The 22,663-nt window shown below is 31.7% G+C and overlaps 1 protein-coding gene across 1 annotated transcript; it reads right to left on the reverse strand.

Annotated features, from left to right (window-relative positions):
• Positions 1-1,219: 1,219 nt before the first annotated feature.
• Positions 1,220-17,900, reverse strand: LOC131853660 (zinc transporter ZIP10). Its single transcript, XM_059204639.1, has 4 exons — positions 17,500-17,900; positions 5,908-6,049; positions 2,813-3,007; positions 1,220-2,732 (listed from the first exon to the last, which is right to left on the reverse strand). Exons 1-4 carry the CDS (start codon positions 17,665-17,667, stop codon positions 1,810-1,812), a joined length of 1,428 nt encoding a protein of 475 aa, XP_059060622.1. The 5' UTR covers positions 17,668-17,900; the 3' UTR covers positions 1,220-1,809.
• Positions 17,901-22,663: the final 4,763 nt, after the last annotated feature.

Here is a 22,663-nt window from a genome sequence, read left to right on the forward strand (position 1 = left end):
AACGTACACTTGTAGTTCCTGGAATATTATTTTTATATTTAATTGGAATGGTAAACAAGCCTACGACTCATCTGATGGTAAGTGGCATCTTTGACCTGTATGCATATTACAAGAACAGGAACATGGTTATCACATCATATTTCTGCTATGAGTATGGTTATAAAGTGTGTGGGACGTGATCGTAGTATATACCCCTCATGTGTTACCATTTTGGAAGTTTGGATATACCTAGTAATTTCATTGCCATGAATTCGGTTGAAGTATGAAATAACTTTCAACAGAAATATGGTTTACAAAGGAAGCAAGGTATAGAGTCTACCTATACGGCTAAAAATATAGCAGTTGGTATGTTAAAATATTGGTTCGGTATATTATGTATCAGTTACATCTCGCATTCAACTAAACATATAGTAAAGTAGCCAATTCCTAAAATATTATATTGACCGATTGCTGATATAAACTGCAAACGTAGACTTGCGGTAGAAAGAGTAATATAATACTCATAAATAATCTCCTCACTACTGCATTTGAAAATTTTGTATTATTTTTATGTGTGACATTAAATGATATAGGTACCCTGTGCTTTCTACAAGTACATTCGACTACTTACAGTTTAGTACCTACTACCTAATTTAAGTAAAGAAACAAATCATCATGCTCTTTTGAAAATTATTATTTTGATAATGCTCCTATAATTTGAAATCAATAATTATTATAAGAATAACCCTGTACAATTCACACAGCACCGTCATCAGACCAATACAAACAATCATACTCATGAATACAAATGTTTAAGAAGTCTAAACGGATGTGGTATACTATGTTATTAAGTTTCTTAGATCTAGGTCTTTAGACTAAAATATACATTAATTTTATATCATTTCACCATGTTCATAGATAGCACTGCGGGCCTAGATAAGCGTATAGTGTATACTTCTACCTATCTCTTTGCGACGGGTGCAACTTTCCATCAGATAAGCCACCTGTTATTACCAAAGTAGAATATTCTTATCCACTGTAGTTACTATGAAGGTTTCTACAGTGAATGCTTATATTATTTACATACCTATATTAGATTAATCAATTTAACTTGTTTGATTTAGGTAGCAGTTTAACTGATTTTACAGTTATTACTTATTTACAATATTATAAATAATACGTATCCATTATCGGACACACATTTCTAAAATATAGGTACCTATTACAAAATCAACAACATAACCATTAAAAAATAAATGATTTTACTTAAATAGGTACCTAACTAATTTCGCTACTATGATATTTTCGAGTTCTCTTCATAATTACTATGCGGTACAGAATAATTTATCTAGTTAGGAATGTATGGTAACTAGGTTAAAATCTTACATAGACTATATTAGATAAAATAAAAACTTAAACAACTAGTTAATGTTCAAAGGAAAATATAAATGATAATACTATAATAGTTGAAACATTTGTTCCGAAAGACAAGATATTTTCAACTCTATATTATTGTAGTAAATTGTATTATTTACATCACATATTATGCATATTATCGAATGTAGGTAATGTGAACCAGAGAACTTAGTTTACATTTGAGCAATTCGCGAATATATATCTAAGTTTGTATTGTCTTTTTAATCCAGATAGCCATATTTAGAAAACTGTTATACCTATATAATATACATACAGCTGTACGTACGTACTCATATGGTATAGTAGGTAAACTATTTTTCACCTACTTAAAACAACAACCATGAGTTTATCACATGTAAAATGTACCTACTAAGTATTAGTTCTTGACTTAAAAGCTATTATTGGTTATTCAGTTCATTGCTCAGCATTACGGAACAGGTATTGTATAGAATCCTCGTGAAGTGCAATAAGTAGCATAATTACTCCGCCTGCAAGTATCCCTAATACGGCTAGAATTAAATTTATACTTTTACCATGGTTATTTTCATTTATTTCTGGCACTAGATCAGCTAAAGCTATGTATAAAAATGTACCAGCCGTAGCGGCATAAATCCATTGGGATGTCGACTCATGGTCTTCAGCCAGCCAAATGCCACCAGCCATTCCCATAAAACTGAGTACGGATGATAATAGATTATAATATAATGCACGCTTTATACTCATGCCAGACCGCAGTAGCACTGCAAAATCACCCAGCTCATGCGGGAGCTCGTGACAAAAGACTGCAAGTGCTGTAGCAAATCCAGTCACTGGATCTCCACTAAAAGCAGCGCCGATAGCCAAGCCATCAGTTAAATTGTGTAAACCGTCTCCAACAATCACCATTAGCGCTGTTGACGTCATCGGTCGTTCGGCTGGCGGAGGCGGTGATCCCGGCATCATAGCTCCCAATTCGACGGCCTCAACTTGCTTTGTAGATTCAGTTTTTATTTCTTCTACATTTGTACCTTGTGAATGATCATGGGAATGTGAGTGTCCGCCATGTATAGTTTGCATAATTGCTTCTACCGTGTAAAAAAGAAGTACTGTCAAAAATGTAACGCTACATTTCAGTACGACTTCAGTTTCTTCTTGAGGTTCAGAGGAGGGTCCATGAGATTTGAGGGCATGCGGCAATAAATGTAATAGCGCGTCACCACACAACGTACCCACGGCTATTGCGACGAGGAAATGAAGAACATGGCTGAATATAACAGACTTGAGAAGAGGTACTATAGCCACACCCATCAGTCCAGTAGCACTGATCACAAGAATACTCAAACTGGCGTATATCCAAGCTGCAATAAAATAAAATTACATATTATTATAATAAAAACTTGCATTCTATAAAATATGTTCTAAAACTTAATCAACTTACTCCAATGTCGTTCCAATTTGGGGCCCGGTGCTTCGGTTTTGTAGCAAGAACGTTGATCTAGTTGGTATACTAAAGCTGGACACATTTCTAGGAAGACTTTCGGCTTGATACTAATGACTCCAGGCTCGTTCTCCATTCCGTACATTTCCAATATTTGTCTCGGAGATAAGCATGATTTTTGGATTAATGAATCAGCTATAAAAAAATAAAACCATTTATTAACAATTATATTTTTACTTCTCTTCCGATTTTTAGCAATTTTAATAGATCTTGATTAGGTTTCTGTAGTAGTTTATTTTAAGGGAGTTCAATATAATATGGGCAATATTATATTGAATACAGAATACCTATTTATTTTTTATTATTCTTTTTTCTTTTTTTACTGTTTAGCGATTAAAACCAATAGCCAGATAGCTTTACTGCCACATTTAATTTTAAAATAAGATGTCAGTAAAGTTTTCTTATTGTGTCAATAAAACTAGGTTTTGCTATTGGTATGGATTAAAGGAATCTACAAGTACGTACTTGTAGCTGGACGTTAGTTGAGTTTTATTCTCGTAATAGGATAATGGAAGTTTTATAAATGACGGCCGCACTGCCGTTCGCCTTCTGGCATAATCAACTCTACATACACGGTTTAGTCAGTTAAGAACAGTCTGTTCTGTAGAACATTCAGTAGATGTTTATAAATAACAGAAGTAAATAACATTATCCTCCGCATTTCTATGTCTATATGAAAAAGAAATGCTTTCTAGAGTACTAAATAAAAATGAATGAACCTTAAGCTAGCATTTACGTGCTAATAAATGAAAATGTCATATTTTAACTACAGAGTAAGTTACTTCGTTAAGTAACTGTAAAAGTAATAGTGTAGTAGATATTATTTGCATTGGTTTTGTAACTTTATCAACACAGTCATGTTGATTCACGTGTAAAGCCACACGAAACATTGTTACTTGGTCAAATGGTAGGAAAAAATTAAAGAAACGTTAAATCATTATTACCAACAAATAAGTTATTCTACAAACATCGACTACTGATTTCCTGATATAATCTGTAATACACAGAAGTACTGTTTTGAAAACCTTTAATGTTTCGTTTTGACAAACAGCTTTTTGGTTGGCGGTAAAAATAAATGAGATTTCAGTAATTCTATATTCTGTTCAACGCTGTTAAAGTGTTTTGTTTGCGTTCTTCGAATCTTCCGACCATAATATAACTTGGAATATATAGTTTAGCAATCACTATTGTATTCAGATAAGCAAAAAAATAATGATTTAGTAAAAAAGCCGTTGGATAATTCCACCGTCATCATTACTTACAGCAAAACTAGCGTATCTATAATGGATCGCAGCGGCCACGGTTCAGTTTGTTGACACGTCAATGAATAAAAAAACTACTAATAGATCAACTACCTGCTTTTTAGCATTCAGTCTGTGAAAAATATTGTCAACCGACTTTAAAAAGGAGTTTGTCAATTCGATCGTAGATATTTTTTGTATAGCGTAGGTAACGTTTTGGCGAGTGGTCTGGATTAATAAGATTGCTGCAAAGGATACTAATTGCTGTATTGGAAGAAATGTATCCATTACTTCAACTTCCACTAGTGTCTAATAAGCAGGTCGGACTCCATCGCGATAAAAAACACATGCTTATTAAGCAATTAAATTAAGATTAATTACTGTTTGTCCATTTGAGGTTTCTTACTTAAATCTAAGTAGATCTTTGTGAAAATCTGAAGTGTTGAAAATCTTAAATGGCATTTAGAAAAGCGATGAAAACTATAATTGCAGATAATAAGAAAAACAAAGCAATACCTACTAAGATGGTAATGATAATAGGTACGTGTTACGCTGTAACCAAATCGTGACTTAGTGGAATTTAATAGAAATAATTTTTATTCAAATAAACAATTTCGAGTAGTTATTATGTACGATTTTATCGCCACATTCACAATGTCAATTCAGCCGAGAAGAATGAGCAAGAAACTCGGTTATTACTGTTGTTAAAAAAATGTCGAATAGACTTTTTGTGAATATAAGTACCAACTAGCATAAAATTACAATGAACATAATATTTTTTCTTGCTAAGAATTTTTCTAGATTCCTTCTTGAAATTGATATGAATTTTAGTAGTCAATAAATAGGTTTTATTTAGATATAACGGGTACCAAGTCGGCAGTTAATTAGTATCTATGACTTTTTGGTTCCCAACTTAGTATAATTTCTTTATTTTTATATTATTATTAATAAAAAAACTCCTAACCTACTATAAGTAAAAGGCTATTAAAACTATCTATATATCTATTACCTATGTTTTTATTGTATTATAATATTTTTTCTAGTTTAACATTTTAAAACAAATTAAATACCTGACTGTTAATTTTCTTCTCAACTTTACCTTCTATGCTACATGAACAAATGATTATATGTATGGTATGTATTCATTATAATTAAGTGATGACTTTTAGGTAGGTATTTGTCTATCTTTAGCCAATGTGTTTGCTTATAGGTAAATATATAGGTAATATAGTAGGTAACTCAGGTTACTTACATAGTAGGTTCTCTAATTTTTTTACGTCAAACACATTGAAGGATGTCACCTATCGGTACGGACAATAGAAACACTATTTCCTCCTTTCATAAAGTTTTGTGAGAAACTTTTCAAGGGTATACAATCTGCAAGGGCGTTGAATATTGAAAGAGCTATGTTTAATGAACCACGTAATTTATCAATTCTAGTTCCAATAAAAGAGTAGGTACGATAGTTAATTATATAAAAGTCAATCTCGAAGTAAATACCATTAAAAATCTATTTTTTTATAACTTTATATACCATTTGTATAAAATTATTTACGTAAAATAAATATGAAACCAATACTTACGATCAATAGTGTCTATATACACTATGGAAAGCAATTGAAAACAGAATTAGTAAGATCGGTTCAAAATCGTCCCAATTACAAGGACACAATTACTACAGATATGAGAATATTCGCTACATAAATAACATAGTCAAATTGTAAAACTTCTTTTTGAAGTCGGTCAATTTTATTGGTAGATGAAATTAAGTTATTTATGACAAGTTATACTAACTTGGTGGTGGCGATCTCTTGTGTCTGTGTTGTGTGTCGTGAAGTTGGCGGAAGGTGCCGTTAATGCGATGGAGAGCCAGATCATGGGGAGAATTGAACACCCGCCCTCCAAGCCCGAGGCTATCCAGCAGATGCTCGAAACCCTGCAAATTAGAAAACAGTGAGTCATGAGTAGGTAACAACATTAATATTGGGTTGCAATTGATTACCGAAATAACCAATACCACATCTTCCATTTTAAAATCTTTCATCAACTTGAACTTATTACTTTTTGGAAAAATGAAAATATCAGAAGAAAGGAAACTACTACTACTTCTTAACCTATATATATTATATTTTTAGTATAAAGAAAAACGAACTTCTGAGTGAACCATGCCTTGCGGGGACCTAGTCCATCGTGCGGCAGAGAGGGAAACTTCGAGCATTTCTGGGGACTTGTGACCCGGGCGTAGGTTGAAAGGGCTCCTTGCATACGTCAATATTATATTATTTTACTAGCTACTCGCCCCGGCTTCGTCTGGGTGTACATGTATTATACACATAAACCTCCCTTTTGAATCACGCTATTAAAAAAACCTCTTCAAAATTCGTTGCGTAGTTTTAAGCATACATAGGGATGGACAGACAGCGACAGCGACTTTGTTTTATACTAAGTATGTAATAAATAATAATGATAATGCTGATACGAAAAAGGTTCAGAACATGTATGGTATGAAATTTGTTACGAACAATTTACTTTTCTCAGAAGAGGTTTTAATAAATATACATTAATAACATCGGTGTGGAATCAGTGAAATTATCATGTAAAATATACACAAATAAATTAAAAGGTATTTCACCTTTTGCAGTATCCTATCTTACATATTCTATGTTAAAAACGATACCTGTATCTATTGTAAACAGTTTGATACAAATCGAAAAATTGCTTTTCGTTTGTCGATAAATAAATAAATACGGCAATATACAGGTCGTACCATAAGTTCTTTGAAATTTTAATTTCGAATTAAATGCAAACGACCTGCGTTGTGTGGGGATAGCACTAACGGTCTTTTGGAATTAAATCGTCATGGAGAGTATCACAGAAGTGGACCCTGCTTTTTGTATGCGTGAGTTTTACGTGTAATTCCGCAAATTACCCAGGTTTAATGAATGTCCTAGTGTTCAAACGATTAAGAACTAGATCTACAAGTTCGAGATATATAAATACATCGTTGTATATTTATTATTATGTTTTCAGTTCAAGGGACTTATATGACAGCCTGTATATTGGCGTATTAACTACTTTATACACGTGTAAAGGTAAATTCCAGATCCCTACATTATTAGTGAAGTCAAGTTGAAGGTTATATGTATGATATCTATTTGCGATAAGTGATGATAAGTAACAAGATAATTTTGTTATGCAGCCTTATAAGCAACTTATCTGAGAGAAGCAATAGGTAGCACTACTAACTTATGTTGTAGTGTTCGAAATACCATACGGATGTATTATCATGCTATATGTCTTCTTCTTTTTTGATTCCTCAAGGAATTCCTTCATGAAAACCAATACTCTCTAAGCATTTTTATGCTGGGTGTCTATATGGACAACCGACTGCACTACACGATATATGTACAAAAAATTTACATTATAATTAATATTATGTTAATCAATTAAGGAATCGATTATTTCTATGTTACCAATAACAGACAAAATTTCCACCTGCGACTGTAAAATTGTAAACTATTTAATGTAAATTCAGTCACAATTATGTATATGTATAGGCTCTCCCATGTTTACCTTCTAGATTTAAATTAAATATGCTACCAATAACGTAAGAATCACTTAAGTTAAGCAATAAATATAATATTATTTTATTTAATATCTAATTTTTTTTTTATATTATATTCATATAGTTAAATGAATATTTAGGAGATTTTAGCATTATGAATCCTGTTATATTTATTTATTCTTATTATATATATATATATATATATATATATATATATATATATATAAATTCACCTCTGTGTAATACATAGGTATATTAATTATAATACACATTACATATTAGTATATAATTAAGACAGAACCACGTCAGACTAAAAAAAAATATTTGTTATTGATCATGATAAATCTGCGAAAGTTCTTAAAGGTTTTATACTTAGGTATGCATAAAACTTTTAATAGCTTTAACGTTCGATAATTTGCATATGTGTCTCAGATTTCTACTCATAGGATATATAATCAACCATTCAAGAAACCATTATAATATAGTACAAGCTTGCAACCAGTTAACTAATCGACACGGTAATTTCGAATAGTTTCCTTTCCTACCAAACAGATTCTATCTGTTTGGTAGGAAAGGAAACTATTCGAAATGCCTGTGCCTGGGATAGACTGCTTATATTATTAAAAAAAATGTAAGCAGGTTTTAGGCATAGATAGTGCTCAGAACCACTATTTACGATTTAGTTACCTTCTTATCATGCATTTATTTGAAGTAGTAGCTAAATAATACATAGTACCTATCTATAATACATAATACCTACTTATTTATTACAGTTACTTTAACCTTGGCCGTTACTATCGATTTCATTAAATTACTAATCGCTCGCGCTACTTCTAATAAATAATCGTTAATAATTCAGAGGGCTACCCCATCTGAGTCTATCTCTATCTTATTCTATTCTCATTTATCTACCTAACAGGTATTCAATTTTCACCGTTTTGGTGCAAGTGAACGGCGTCACACCTCAAGTCCAAGATTTCTTTAGAACAATATTTGAAACGAACAGGCCAGATCAGCCCTTTTGGTTCGATAACAATATATGATTAACCGGGAACAGAGTCTATATTCATCTGCATCGTAACACTAGGTAGAGTTTCCTATAACAAATTTTATATCCATGATATAAACCAAGGCAACAAAAGATATTAAACAAGCAATTAATTAAATTGACTTTCATATTTGTAATAAAAAAATACTATATGAAAGTCACTTTGATTTGATTTGATATATAAGGATGTCCATTACCAATTTTTCGAAAGAGAAAGTGGTTTTGTTAATTCAACATTTTTGGTTTGCTAACTACAATCCTTTCTTAATAACTCTCTATATTATTTGGTATTGGTTACAATAAATATTCGTCCATATTTATAATTACGAAATAATATTAACATATATCTAAGATACAAAATTATCATAAAGCAAAGGATGGATATCTATTTCCTCTAAAGATAAATATGTATATACCGTTGTATAAATAATAAATAATATATATATATATATATATATATATCATACTTCTATAACACGGTAATGTTATGAGATCTAGTAATTGGAATAAAATTATGTAATGCTGGTTTACTGACAATATTTTGGCGGTTTATTCTAACTTCTATGGTTTATAGAGAGAGTAGCTATTTAATATAGAGTCAGAAACTCCCAAAATTTGCATTCTGTTTTTATAGAACATATCTAATTGCAGATAAGAATTTTTATAATTGTTCTTAGTCGTAAAATATAAATATGGGAGTATTACAATATTGTAAACGATTTCAGTTTCTAATTCTTAGGTGTAGTTGTAGTCAGGAGATACATTAGCAAAAGTGTTCAGTACAGATAGTGAAGTTCTTAGCAGCATCACAATGAACCATTCACAGATGATTTTTTCAGAGTAAAAATATAAAATTATGATTGTGATTTAAAATAGGGTGTGAGACTACCACAGATTTGAAAATTCATTATATGGTAGGTAGTTCGTATTGTTTAGGTATGTTACATGAAATCTTCATAACTTCTGCACCGATTTAATTGCAAATCCCAAATGTAATATTTGCTATACTAAGTTTTTATCCTCTTTATTTTAACCGTAAAATACCTATCTTAGAGCATAACAATCTACCATACCTATGGATAAATTTTAAGTTACGATCTTTAAGAACAATGTTTTCTGATATCTGGTACTCATTGCTGTAAATAGGGAAGTCTATACAAATCATAGTATTTTTGTAATATAAATACTGTCACCTACTTACGCTTTCTTAGAGGTAGTCGCTTAAAATTATCAGGGTTTTATTAAACTGTTTATTTATCGGGTTCCTATTAGATATGAAGCCATAACTAAGTATGTCGTAGAAGTGGATATAATATGTCTTATCGGAGTTTCTAAATGATATTAAATTGTATAATTTAGGAAGAGGAAACTACACAACATTGCTGCATTGCCGGCACCTAACCCGTTTCTCCAGTTCGCATGAGATTTTCTAAAAAATCGTCTACTCTTTACAACAAATAAATATAGAGTACAATTTATGCTAAAATTAGTCGTTTTTAGTTTTAGGTAGGTACTTGAGATTTCCTATGTTTAATGGTAGGTTAATGTTTATACTTTTATATGCCAGTAGGTACGTATCTACCTAGATTACGTAAACAGTAGATAGATATATGCTGATTAATATATTAGAAATAATATCAGATAACCATTATTTTACTGCCCTATTTTAATATAGGGCAATAAAATAACGTTTGAATGTAATTATTAATTTTATGTTTAGGTATATATGTGCACTCATTTTGTTTTATTTATGATAATGAAATATTGCACCAGTCTGTGTTAACGGTTTATGTTGGCGGGGCACCAGTGGAGGATAATAAAATGAGCATGAAATCGAGTTGGTTAGCCCATCGTGATAAATTGATGAGTAATTTCTCACGATGGTTTTCAGGGGGAAACGGACGGAGGTCAATCTGACATGGTACATCGTTAGTAATGGGTGTTCACTTTATAAGTTCTCTTTCCCACCCTGTGGACACTATTAGTGTATCTTGTTTCTTAGAGAATTTTATATTATGAGATTTTTAAATACTTATCAATAAACAACATACTTACCAACAGGCATAAGCCTTGTCAACTGGTAAGTAGTCTAGATTCCTGATTTACTAAGGCCATGTCTATCTTAAGTTTCTTAAGAAACATTCTCAGATAACTTACTACTTGTTTCCTTATTCCTTAATCGAGAAAAGAAAGGTTCTCTGTTATTAGAATATCATAAAATATCATGTCGATAGGTACAATTATGCTTGGTCGATGATTAAAGCATTTATAATTACCGGGATAGGTATTAAATATATTTAGTTTTATATAATTATAAAGGCATTTTATTTTATAACTATAAAGGTATAGTTCTATTGTGACTAACATAAGTTAGTATACCTAGGTGTCTATTATTAATGTAAATAGTGTTGTACAATATAATAGATTTTTATGTCTTATGTACATATTTTTGTGTTCCTACGCATTTCACGGGCATAGTTAATGAGTTGGCTGCTGTTTTCCGTATAAGACTATGCCTATAATTTTGTTAAAGTATTAGGAACGCAAGAGTTATGTTGCCTATTGTCATGTTGTTGGATATGTCTGATCTTTATTTCTTTTCAGACGGTTGACACCCGTAGCAAATCGAGTTCAGTGAAGTGAAACATGGTCACTGTAAGTTGGAGATGTAACAAATTACAAGTTTACAATGCGCGCAAAAATGCCAGTAATGGTATTCAATTCAAAACGTTTACAAAGTAACAAAATAAATAGCTTTATCACAGCAACATTCTGTACTACATAATACAAAATTACAAATAATAAAGCATGACTTCAATTCTATCAGCATTTAAAATGGATATACGAGATAAACGTTTTAGTAATACTTACCAATTGTAAAAAGAATCATCAAAGTATATGCTACACGATTAAGTCGGATCGAATTCTTCCTATTAAACTTAATTGTATTTTCAATAATTTTCTCATAACTATACGTAATATGAAAGAATATAATTGAGCATTTAGACTGAAGTTAACAATAGCAAATAAATTCTCAACTCTAGAACCAACTACACTACGATTTTACAACATGATGATATGCACATATGTAACAATAATAAACAGTTATTAACTAACTGCTTAAAATAGAAACGTTTAAAATATACTCGTAAATAACAGTTAGTAGTTAGATTGACTAATAGAAGTAATTCCTTTAAAAGTATTTGCGTATGGTTACTCGTATTTATACTACACAATCTTGGTATTTTAATAATACCTAATAACGGTGCATCAAAAAAAAAATGGCTAGAAAAACAAATGTTTTCTTATTAATTATTGTGTAATTTTGTGCCTGTACATGATTATTAGATATAAGACTGTTTACTATATACGTTATTTGAATAACAGAGCAGATTTCAAATATGTATTATATAATAAATTTATTAAACAAATAATTTGAGGTAGCGCGTGCCACTGATGTATTTAAATTGTTTGAACAACTTCAATCCTATTATAGAATATGGAGCAAAAAAACACAAAGAAACCGTCATGATAAGACAAGGGGGTAAAACGGGTCTCACAGTACATATCTCGTGTTGTGTATATCGGCTTCGGTGTTCTAGCAGTTTAGCACACTGCCTTCCGATGGTCGCGGGTTAGATTCCTCGCATGGTAAAAACATTTGTATTCTTGACTAGGGTTTTTTGTAGCAGTTTGGGTGTTTTCTATGTATATTAGGTATGTATGTATTTACAAAAAGAAATATATTGGTGTATTTATAGCAGTTATCCAATACCCATAACACAAGCTCTGCTTAGCTTAGGACTAGATGGCTCAGTGGGAATTGTCCTGAGATATTATTATTATAACGTCGTGGTGACGGATCGTCAGCGGTTATCATTTTCCATACAGTGATGAGTCGTCAGCTTGTCTGCCAACCCAGCAGCATAAAAAATTAAGGACGGTAGGGAAAAATATAAATATTAGGTTAATACAAAAAAATTTACGTTCTTACGTGGCAAAAATGTCCTACATGAATAAATGATTTTTGAATTGATTTGATTTGAAAATATAAATCATGAGCCCTCTGATTATTAGATTATATTTACTTTGTACTAAGAATTTATTACCACATTTCAAAATTATTATAATATATATGGAATCGAACAATACTATTGTTGAAGATTAATTAATAATAATTACACAATTAGAATGCGTGTAGATATCTTATGTATGTAAAAGCTCTACATAAAATATAATGTATGACGAATTATGCGACGTTAATTGTTTATATACATAAATAAGTAAGTAAACAATAGTCAAGATGTGCCTAAAATATCATGAATGGTAATTACACTGCTGCCGTTCATTATTTAATGACACAGTTTGTGAAAGACTGAAATAATTGAAAATGTCCGCTGCAAAACTGCTGGTCACGGTAATCTCAATATTACAATAACAGGTTTTGAATATTTACCAATACGATCTTTAGGTTCTATAGATCTTTAGCTTTACATCTAACAACAGCCGGAGATAATGCATTTCCGTTTTTACGGCGAACGGAGTAGGTATGTCTCGTTTGTCTATCAGTTTTAATTTCAGATCATACATATATGTATTACTGGCTGAATCCAATGACATTCCAGAGAGAGCATTCGGTTTCCATTCTCATTAAAATAAAAAAAGAGGTTGTAGTGACCAATTCTATAAGTCAATTGAATAAAAATAGTCTTGCATAGAAGTTTAGCTGTGTTTTTGTGCATTTTAGACAGATTGTCCTCTAATTAAAAAGTTCATGCAACATTATACTAAATATTAAATTAAACTATATATGGTAGAACTCATTACATGATTCGTTCTATCGATTCAATAACTTAAAAAAATCATGTACTTTTACATGATTTTTTTAAGTTATTGACTTACCTGGACTCTGTGGAGATTGAAGAAGAGGAGGCGTGGAAGTAGACCTGACACAGAGCAATATTGGCAAGGAGCCGTTAATATTATTATTATTAATATAGCCTTTATTCAGATCCAACTTATACATTATTTTAAAACAAACATAAAGCTTTAAAACTTAAAACGTAATAATTATTCTATTATTTGGATCTTTTTTAACGTCTGTAGATCTGTTTGCCAATCGGCAAAGGCCTCCTCCAATCGTTGCCATTCTTCTCTTTCTTGTGCCACTCTGTTCCACATTACTCCAAATATCACACAAATAGCCACTGTCCTAATATCATCATCCCATCTCGTGTGGGGTCTGCCTCTTTTCCTTTTTCCTTCCCTGGGATACCATCTTGTCACTTTCTTACTCCATTTATCATATCCTCTTATTATGTGACCTGCCCATCTCCATTTGAGTCTTTTAATTTTCAAATTTATACCTGTAACTTTTGTTTTATTCCGGATAATGTAGTTTTTCAGTCTGTCTGATCTCTTGACATTCAGCATACTCCTTACTACATACATACTACATACTCCTCCTGCCGTTAATATACATATTATTAACAATCCCTTTCCTGTACTAGAGTTTTAGGATTTTTCAACTTTGGAATGATTACGAACGTTACTCCTGGAGTATTGTAACTCGCAGGAGACAATAGTCTAACTTCTAGTCAATTATGTACCAAATTACGAGTAGATATATTTATATCTACTCGTAATTTGGTGCATAGATTTTTGGTCCATAGAAAAGTACTAAACCGATTTCGGTTTAGTACTTTTGGCGTGTAAGCGAGACAGACAGATTTACTTTCGCATTTATAATATTAGTGAGGTTAAGTATTAGTGTTATAACTTATAAAACCATTTGTAGTTAAAAATAATAATATATTTGTGTGGAAGTACGATACGAGCGCAAAAGTGGGTGGGTATCGTGTCGTACGAAACACCTGTTAGCAATGTATGCTATATTATGTTTATCTTTTGTATGAGAGAACAATACGAACCAAAGTGTATTTTTCGTGACTTCAATGGACTGGGTGGTTAATCTAGAAATAATGGGCACAGATGCGTATTTATACGTACTCGTTTATTAGTAGTTGGTTATACCTAATCATTGTGTATTCCACGGCGAGAAAATTTTAATTAACCCAGTTAAAATTGTGTTATGGTGTAGCACATCGTAATATTATTACAGTTATTGTATTCCTTAAACCAGAACCGATTGTAATTATTGTTAAACTAGTAGTGTCCTATCCAAAGTATGTGTTACAACTATAAGTAAAAGCTAATTTTGGTGTCTGTTGTGAAAGTCTGAAAAAGAGTAGTTTTTTTATCTAACGAATATAAAGATCTCTCTCATCTCTAATTAGTTCTTTTGTATAATAGCAGATTTTATTCATATAAGTATTTATTTAGTTATGTGTATTCATTAAGTTATTTAATGAATGGCTTTGTTATTAAAAAAGTTATAATACAAAGTTTTTATTATTATCAATCAATAGTAAATCAAGTATTTTACATACTTAATATTCACGAATGTGATTTCGTTTTTGTACCTAGTCTCGACTAATATAATGCCAGAAAAATAACTGAATATTAATGTTAGAACTGATAAAAGGAAATGGTCACCTCATCCTTAACAAAAAACGTTCAGGGTGTTCCTCGTCATAGCCATGCCGGGTTTTTTATGAATGATAATGGAATGATTTATGAATGTTGTTGTTTACGTTGGCGGTGCACTAGTGGAGGATGATAAGAAGAGCACGAAGTCCGGTCAGTAAGCCCATCGTGTTAAAGTCACCAGGAATTTATCACGTTGGTTTCCAGGGGGAACTACGTGGAGTTCAGCCTGACATGGTATATTGCTAGCAATGGAGTTATTAGTCCACATTACAGCCAATCCCTTTCTAGTTTTTAGTATTCTACTGTGCGACAACAACGGCGAAACGATGACAACTTTATAAAGTTGTATACTATAGTATACAACACTTATTTGGGATAACTTGTTAAACTGGTAAGTGCGATTTCGACCGACAGTTATTAAAACGAATCAAATTCAACGTGGGAAACTTTCGGACTCTGATACTTTTTGCATTAAAAATATTTGAAAGTCTTAAATCTTAAGATATAAAAAAAATTGTTGAATAAAGCCGGTACTAGATCCCAATGATATATAATTATACATAGTATTGAAAAAATAAGTACGAAAAAAAAAATGGTATGAGAGAGCTCCAAGTTGCTCAACCGCTTTTGGAGAGGGTTGTGCTCGGAGGTTCAGTACGTGATAAGTGAAGGGATCCGCAGAAGAATCAGACAACTTAATATTTATTTAGTTACGATTGGAAAGTTGACGTATCAAAAACTTTTGACTTCCACAACTTGAAATTATGTAGATTACAATTTCGAGTGTCAAATTGGTATTGCTGAATAGTTTTAAAGAGCTTGACTTTGATTTTTGAAATAAGATTAACTACATTATTGGAACCAATTCAGTATTATAGTAGGTATCTATATGATCTAAATAAAGGGAATTTCAAAGCAGTATTTTGTAAGACGATACAAGGATAAATGCTGATGCTTTTATAAGATACGATTATCGTAAAAATGTATCCAACTTGCCCCTGATCAATGCTTTTTTTTAATTTGTAAGGATGTATAATTAAATAAAAATAAATATGTTCTATTCCCAAACAGTCATAATACTATTACTATATTATTGATAAATTGAATTGGAGAATGAGTTCTTCACCGTGTTTATTGTATACAATCGTTAAAAACGGCTCCACGCGTTGCTAAAGAGTTTCCTGCTGAAATGTTTTAGAGCGTGTCATTCCTGACTTAGGTAAAGTTAATTATAAATAAGTTACAATATGTCCACACCTGTAGGTGTAGGTACACGAGAAGTAGTTTTTGTAACGTACATTATGGAGTAAATAGTGTACGTCATAATCATGCTCAGTATTTATTCACGTAATAGAGTACGTAAGTATTATAATTGAAATCGTTTACAATTTTTTACTATTCATGTACAAAATAGATGAAACTACAGACATGACAATATTATTAATGTTATTTAAACGGAACGAAAGCGTCTACATTGTCTCTACAGTCATCCCGCTCGGGACTCGAATCTGCAACTTCCCCTTCCGCAATTATACCTCCTACAGATCAGGATTTCTATAAGTAGAAGTGGTGTAGAAGTGGAACTATCGGAAGTTGACAGTTTAATAACATACATAATGCTGTTAAACTTGTTTATATAATATTTTAAACGGTACTTGTTCTTCGAATAGATGATAAACTGTTCAGTGTCAAAATAAGAAACAATGAGATAGTTTCTTATTATGAGAATGTGCAGTAAATATAACTATTATATTAAATAGTAACCGAGCCACCAGGTACGGTATCGGTGATCTACAGAATTAAATTTATTAATACAGAGATAAGCTAGCAAAATAATGATAAGGTTACTTTAATTAGGTATGTGGTAAACTTACATATAAAGTTCGATGAACTTTCGTTTACGAAATAGGGAAAGGCGTTTGAGAAAATCGTATCGGTAACTGGAAATTTCCCCTTGTTATCCAAGCTTGGTTGGAAAGTAATCAATACAAATACGGATATTACCTATTTAGATTTTATGACAACAGAATATAATCAAAACATAAAATTATTTCTGTACTTATCTGTAAGTACCTATATTATTGTTTACAAAGTTGCACATACATTCTCGAGTTATTGTATTATTGCACCGGTAGTTGAATGACATTTCATAAAGCGCGAATAGACGTACAATTAAACGGAGCGTCCCTGAATGCGCGAATTTTAAATTAAAAATACAACTTACCTCAAAAGTAATGACGCCTTTATATCCATATTTGTCGAATATTTTATCAATGAAGTATTGTTCAGCGGGCAACGTGTTGTTCACGTCCAGATCCAGCGAAGAGTTGACTGCCGCGGAGACAGCGGCATGCGATGCCGCCAGGGCTACGACGAGGCACGTTGTCAGCATGCTCGCGACTGATGGTCGACCGACCGCACCGCACCGGTGCGCCAGCGCTCCCGCCACACCACTATCAGTCGATCAGGCTCGAGTGCGTCTCATTCACGCGATAATGATGCGTTCGTCCTCTTACACTCTTATGTTTATTTGTTTATTATCAACAACGGTGAAATGACAAATTGATCGAATAATCTACAAGAGACGTGCTCGTTACTTGACGCTGGGTGTACGTCTGACACTGTGATCGGAGACTTTCACCCGGTGTCTCTGAGGCCGGTTTCTAACACCGTTACTGATAATGTGGTATATTTACGCAGAGACAGGCGGCAAGTGAGCCTTAATTCATTCAACGGACCGCTAAATACCTTGGGGGTTGTCAAGGTGTCACTCGCAGAAGTTTACGGGTAATTATTGTTATTTGTTATATTATAATTAGCATATTACAATTATAATATATACTAAGTAATTATTTTCATAATATTATCAAAAACAATATCATATTATCAAGTTAAACCAGTAGGTAAGTGTTCACTACAATTGACTTGTATTTTAAGAACAGGTAGGTACCAAAGTAGTTTAAAATATTGATATATTTAATTTATCTACCCAATATTTACTTTAAAACAATACATTTGATTTAAAATTTACGAGTTGGTAAGTACAAGATTAATGTATTTTTAATTTGGCAGTCAGCAGAATTTTTATTCTGATCGCGAATTTGTTGTTATTAATATTCACAGAATGACATGACCACGCATGCTTCCTACATCTACCTATTAAATACACACTCAGTAGACAAATTCTTTAAACAATTATACATATTTATTTATTTATAAATATATTATGTAATATTTTATTATGTGTATGTATACATTGCAGTTTTTTTTAATATTAGATTGTAGTTGTTACGTAAGATTTTTTTAAAGATAAATATTGTTACTGTGCAATTATATGATACTACTTGTAAAATCTTTTAAATTATGTAACAGTGCGATTGTCCGTTAATCTAGGGAAAGTGATCTCAATCAATCGCGTTAGATAATAATAGATGATCCGGTAATTATTTCGATGTTTATAATATAGTATAATTCATATATTTATAGACGGAAGATATTAAAGAAATAATTAATTACTTGACCTATTGAAGTATATCTATAGATACTCAATACGATTAATTTATTATCCTACTTTACCAAACTCCCTATGGCACCTCTGTAAGTATTAACTATATTTTATATTGTCAACATTTCTTTATACATTATGTCTAATCATACTTTATATGTATTTACTTTAACATTTAGAAATGTTTTTATATTTAAGTATATTATGACGAAATTGAATGGACATAGTTTTATGATTTATTATTTTAGTTTTTTGTATGATTCATTTATTATCTGTGATATGATATTTTCAACAGTACTGCTAAAAAATTGATCATATTTAAAAAAATATAAAGGATTAAAGAAATGTCCCGCACAACTCTGTCTGCATAACACCTACTTGACAGTGTCTATGATGTGTGCGTGTGTTATTCTGATTATAAGCTATATTACTCAAAAGTTTCATCAAAATTCTTTCAGTAGGTTTTGGGTCAAAGAGTAACAAAGATCCGTCTATCCCTACTCACAAACCTTTGGGTTTATAATTTTAGTAAGATTACTAATGAAAATCAAGTCTTAGTTTCGGACTTACTAATAGGCGCATATATGACAATACCTATAGGTATTTAGGTATGTGATAAATAAACAACCATAGATCAGATCACACAGCACCATCTAGTATCATATTAACCTAAGCTTGTACGTATACCATAGGTAAGTTCATAGTCCACAATGCGTACTAGATAACTGATAGGCATATCTACATAAAGTCATGTACTTTCATGTAAAAACATTATTGTATAAATATAATTGATTTCTAAATAAATGTATTTATTTATACAATGATGTAAGATGCATTTTTTAAAAAAATACTGTAATATTTATATAGAAGAAACTCGGATCAAAATAAACTTTATTATTATCCAAATAAAATTATTTGTAATGTGCCAGAATTGAATCTGCGCTTAAAAGTACCTGCTGTGTTAGGCTACTAACCACCAAAGTCATGAATTGTACAAATAAGTGAAGTCCTAGTCTGCTAACTGTGCTAATATGTTTTGTACCAATAAATTACATTATTTAAATTCAAACGTCACTATATGAAAACAAAGGCACAGCTAAATAAAGATTTAGTATTTTTGAATGACACTTTTAAAAGAATATTATGATACTATGAACCACATGTGTTTCATGCTTTTATTTTTCGAAATTTTCTAATATCGTTGGATGTAGTAGGGCACGGCGCATATTTTTAGACTTTTCAAATGTTTTATTATATATAGATACCTACATTTTAAATACCTTCTTTCTGTTGTTCGATTATTGTTTTCACTTTTTGAAATATGTTTTTTTCCATCAGCGACCTTAGTTTCTCTTCGTATTAAAATTATTAATATACAGTCCTTAAGAAAACTTCTTCGTTAAAAGTAGGTTTACAGCTCAATATAGATTGGCCCGGGCCAGTCATATTTATTTTTATTTTTCCAGGAATTACTTTGCAAAGGGGAATAATAGACTTGGTATAAGAGCAGTGAAAAGCAATTTACTACTTTATGGTATAATTTGTAAAGAGTCGTCTGCTGTAATCAGGTTGCTTTGTAAGTTGTCTTGGTTTGATAGTTGAGCTATGTCAGAGAAATTACATGGTACTAACTAATTAATGCATAACGGGTAACACGTATGTCACACAACATCTATGGTGCTACTTATATACCTACATAGTCAAATAATGTAGAACTAAAATAAGTCCTTGTGATTGTTTTTTGACATAACTGCCCCACAACGCTTTCTGTATACCTAAAGGTTAGCCGGTGGAGAATGCCATATGACATTAAGCTCGCCTTTGTACAAGTTATATTGTGCATTAAAGAATAAATAAAAATAAAATAAATAAAATAAGTTTGGATTAAACAATATACCTACATCGAACTGGAATACAGTTTTCTTCCATTTTAAATTGTTTATGACCGCCAATTTTGAGAATAACAGAAATCGACATATACTTTCCATTGATAAATCGATTACTGCCAGATTTAGTATTAACGATAGACAAGATAAAGTCGTTTTGCAATATTATCTACTGACTACGCCTAACGCAAATATTCCCAGCCACCAACATAGATAATAAATGTAAATAATACGTTAACTACAATTTATGAGCCTATGTACCATGTGCGCTGTAGCATGGTGCAGGTGACAGTTGCATTAATGTTTCGTTTCACTCGTTTCCGCGATTTACCAAATACTTAATATTTCAGCTATACCACATTCATAATATATTAAATCATTAATAAATGTCTTAACTTAAATGTAGCATTTATAAAATGGAAAATTAGTAACTGTCACCCGCACCATGCTACAGCATCGCAAACAGTATATATAAAGTAGATACAATGTAGTTATGTTATTCCTATGCTAGATAACTAAGCCTATTATAAAATAGATGAATTTATAGATGATGGCAATATATATTATTATAATTTTGCTATTGATATAGATAACTTTTATATTGATTGCCGCATGTATCCGTAGTACTGTAACTACCATATAGTAATTTTTTTTGACGTGGTCGTGTGGAATTACTGTCTTATCCAACTTATATTTCATACTCGTGGACACGTTTTTATATCGTGATTTAACAATTTTATATTTCTAGTGCTTGTTGGTAGTGTGTAAAGTAAATGTAAACTTAAGATTATTTAAAAGAGCAACACACAAGAAAGCTTTCCGAAATTGATAAAAAACAAATTGTTATGACTATTCAAAAGTGCTTAAATTAAGTTTATTTGAATAAATGATTTTCTATTCTATTCTAATACGATTAAGTCTATAGAGGTTTTTAGGCTTACTGTCTTATCCAACTTATATTTCATAGGGACACGTTTTTATATCGTACTTACAATTTTGTATTTCATTTTGTGCGCTTCATTTTGTGGGTATGTATGTCCTAATACTGATGTTAAAATGAGTATGCGTATTTGTCCATCTGTTTTTTACTTTTTCACGACTAAACGGCTGATCCACGAGGACAGAGATAGGTTATCCGTTATCTAATCCAAGCCAGACAAGATCGTGGCAAATAGTTAGTGACCATTTATTAGGTTTTTTTGTTATGGTAAATGTACCTATATTAGTCTTCTTATGCGACCTCTAATACTCACATATTATCATTAAAATACGCATAACACTCGGTTCTAACTAAGTCAACCAGGTTTGTTAGCGTTTTCTGACCAGTCCTTTATTGTTACAGTGCAGGCACACTCGTTACTTCTTTTGAAATTCAGATTCAGCCTACTATTAATATGCTAGCTTAGGATTATTAGTTTCGAGTTCTCTCTCCTATTATTTGGATAAATAAGAGGAATTCTAAAGTAAGAATTTTGACAGACAAGTAAAATATCTTACAATTTTTTTTTTCGGACTATTCTAATGCTGTTGGTCTTTACAGCTTCACCGGGCGATTGGGAACGAGTGCAGACGGTACTCCAAACCCGTGGACGGACTTATGGAGCGGCTGAAGGCCAACTCCCGCCTGACGGATACGACTTTAGTCTGAAGGCACCGCTAGGGATCCTCGGCTCAGGCCATCGTAATGTTATAAATGCTTCCGTAAACGTTGTAAATTTGTCGATTTCCTCTGTTGTTGTACAATAATTTTGTTTATGTACGTGTCTACTCTAGTCAGCACGCAGATTTCATGCTCCACCGGTTTTAATTTTGACGATAATAGACACGATCTGGAAGTGTGAACCTACATTATACGACGCTGATGTTGGTAGATCTATTAGCATTTTCTAGGCAACTACACGTAGGTATATATCTATTATACATTCTAAATTGTCAAATAACTAAAAATGTAGTAAAAGATCTTCGAAGCGTCGGAGAAGAATAGTAAATAGTATAGT

The sequence above is a fragment of the Achroia grisella genome, unplaced genomic scaffold (genome assembly GCF_030625045.1).
Source record: "Achroia grisella isolate CSIRO2021 unplaced genomic scaffold, CSIRO_AGI_Agris_v1 utg903, whole genome shotgun sequence".
In the NCBI taxonomy this organism is placed as follows: Eukaryota; Metazoa; Arthropoda; class Insecta; order Lepidoptera; family Pyralidae; genus Achroia; species Achroia grisella.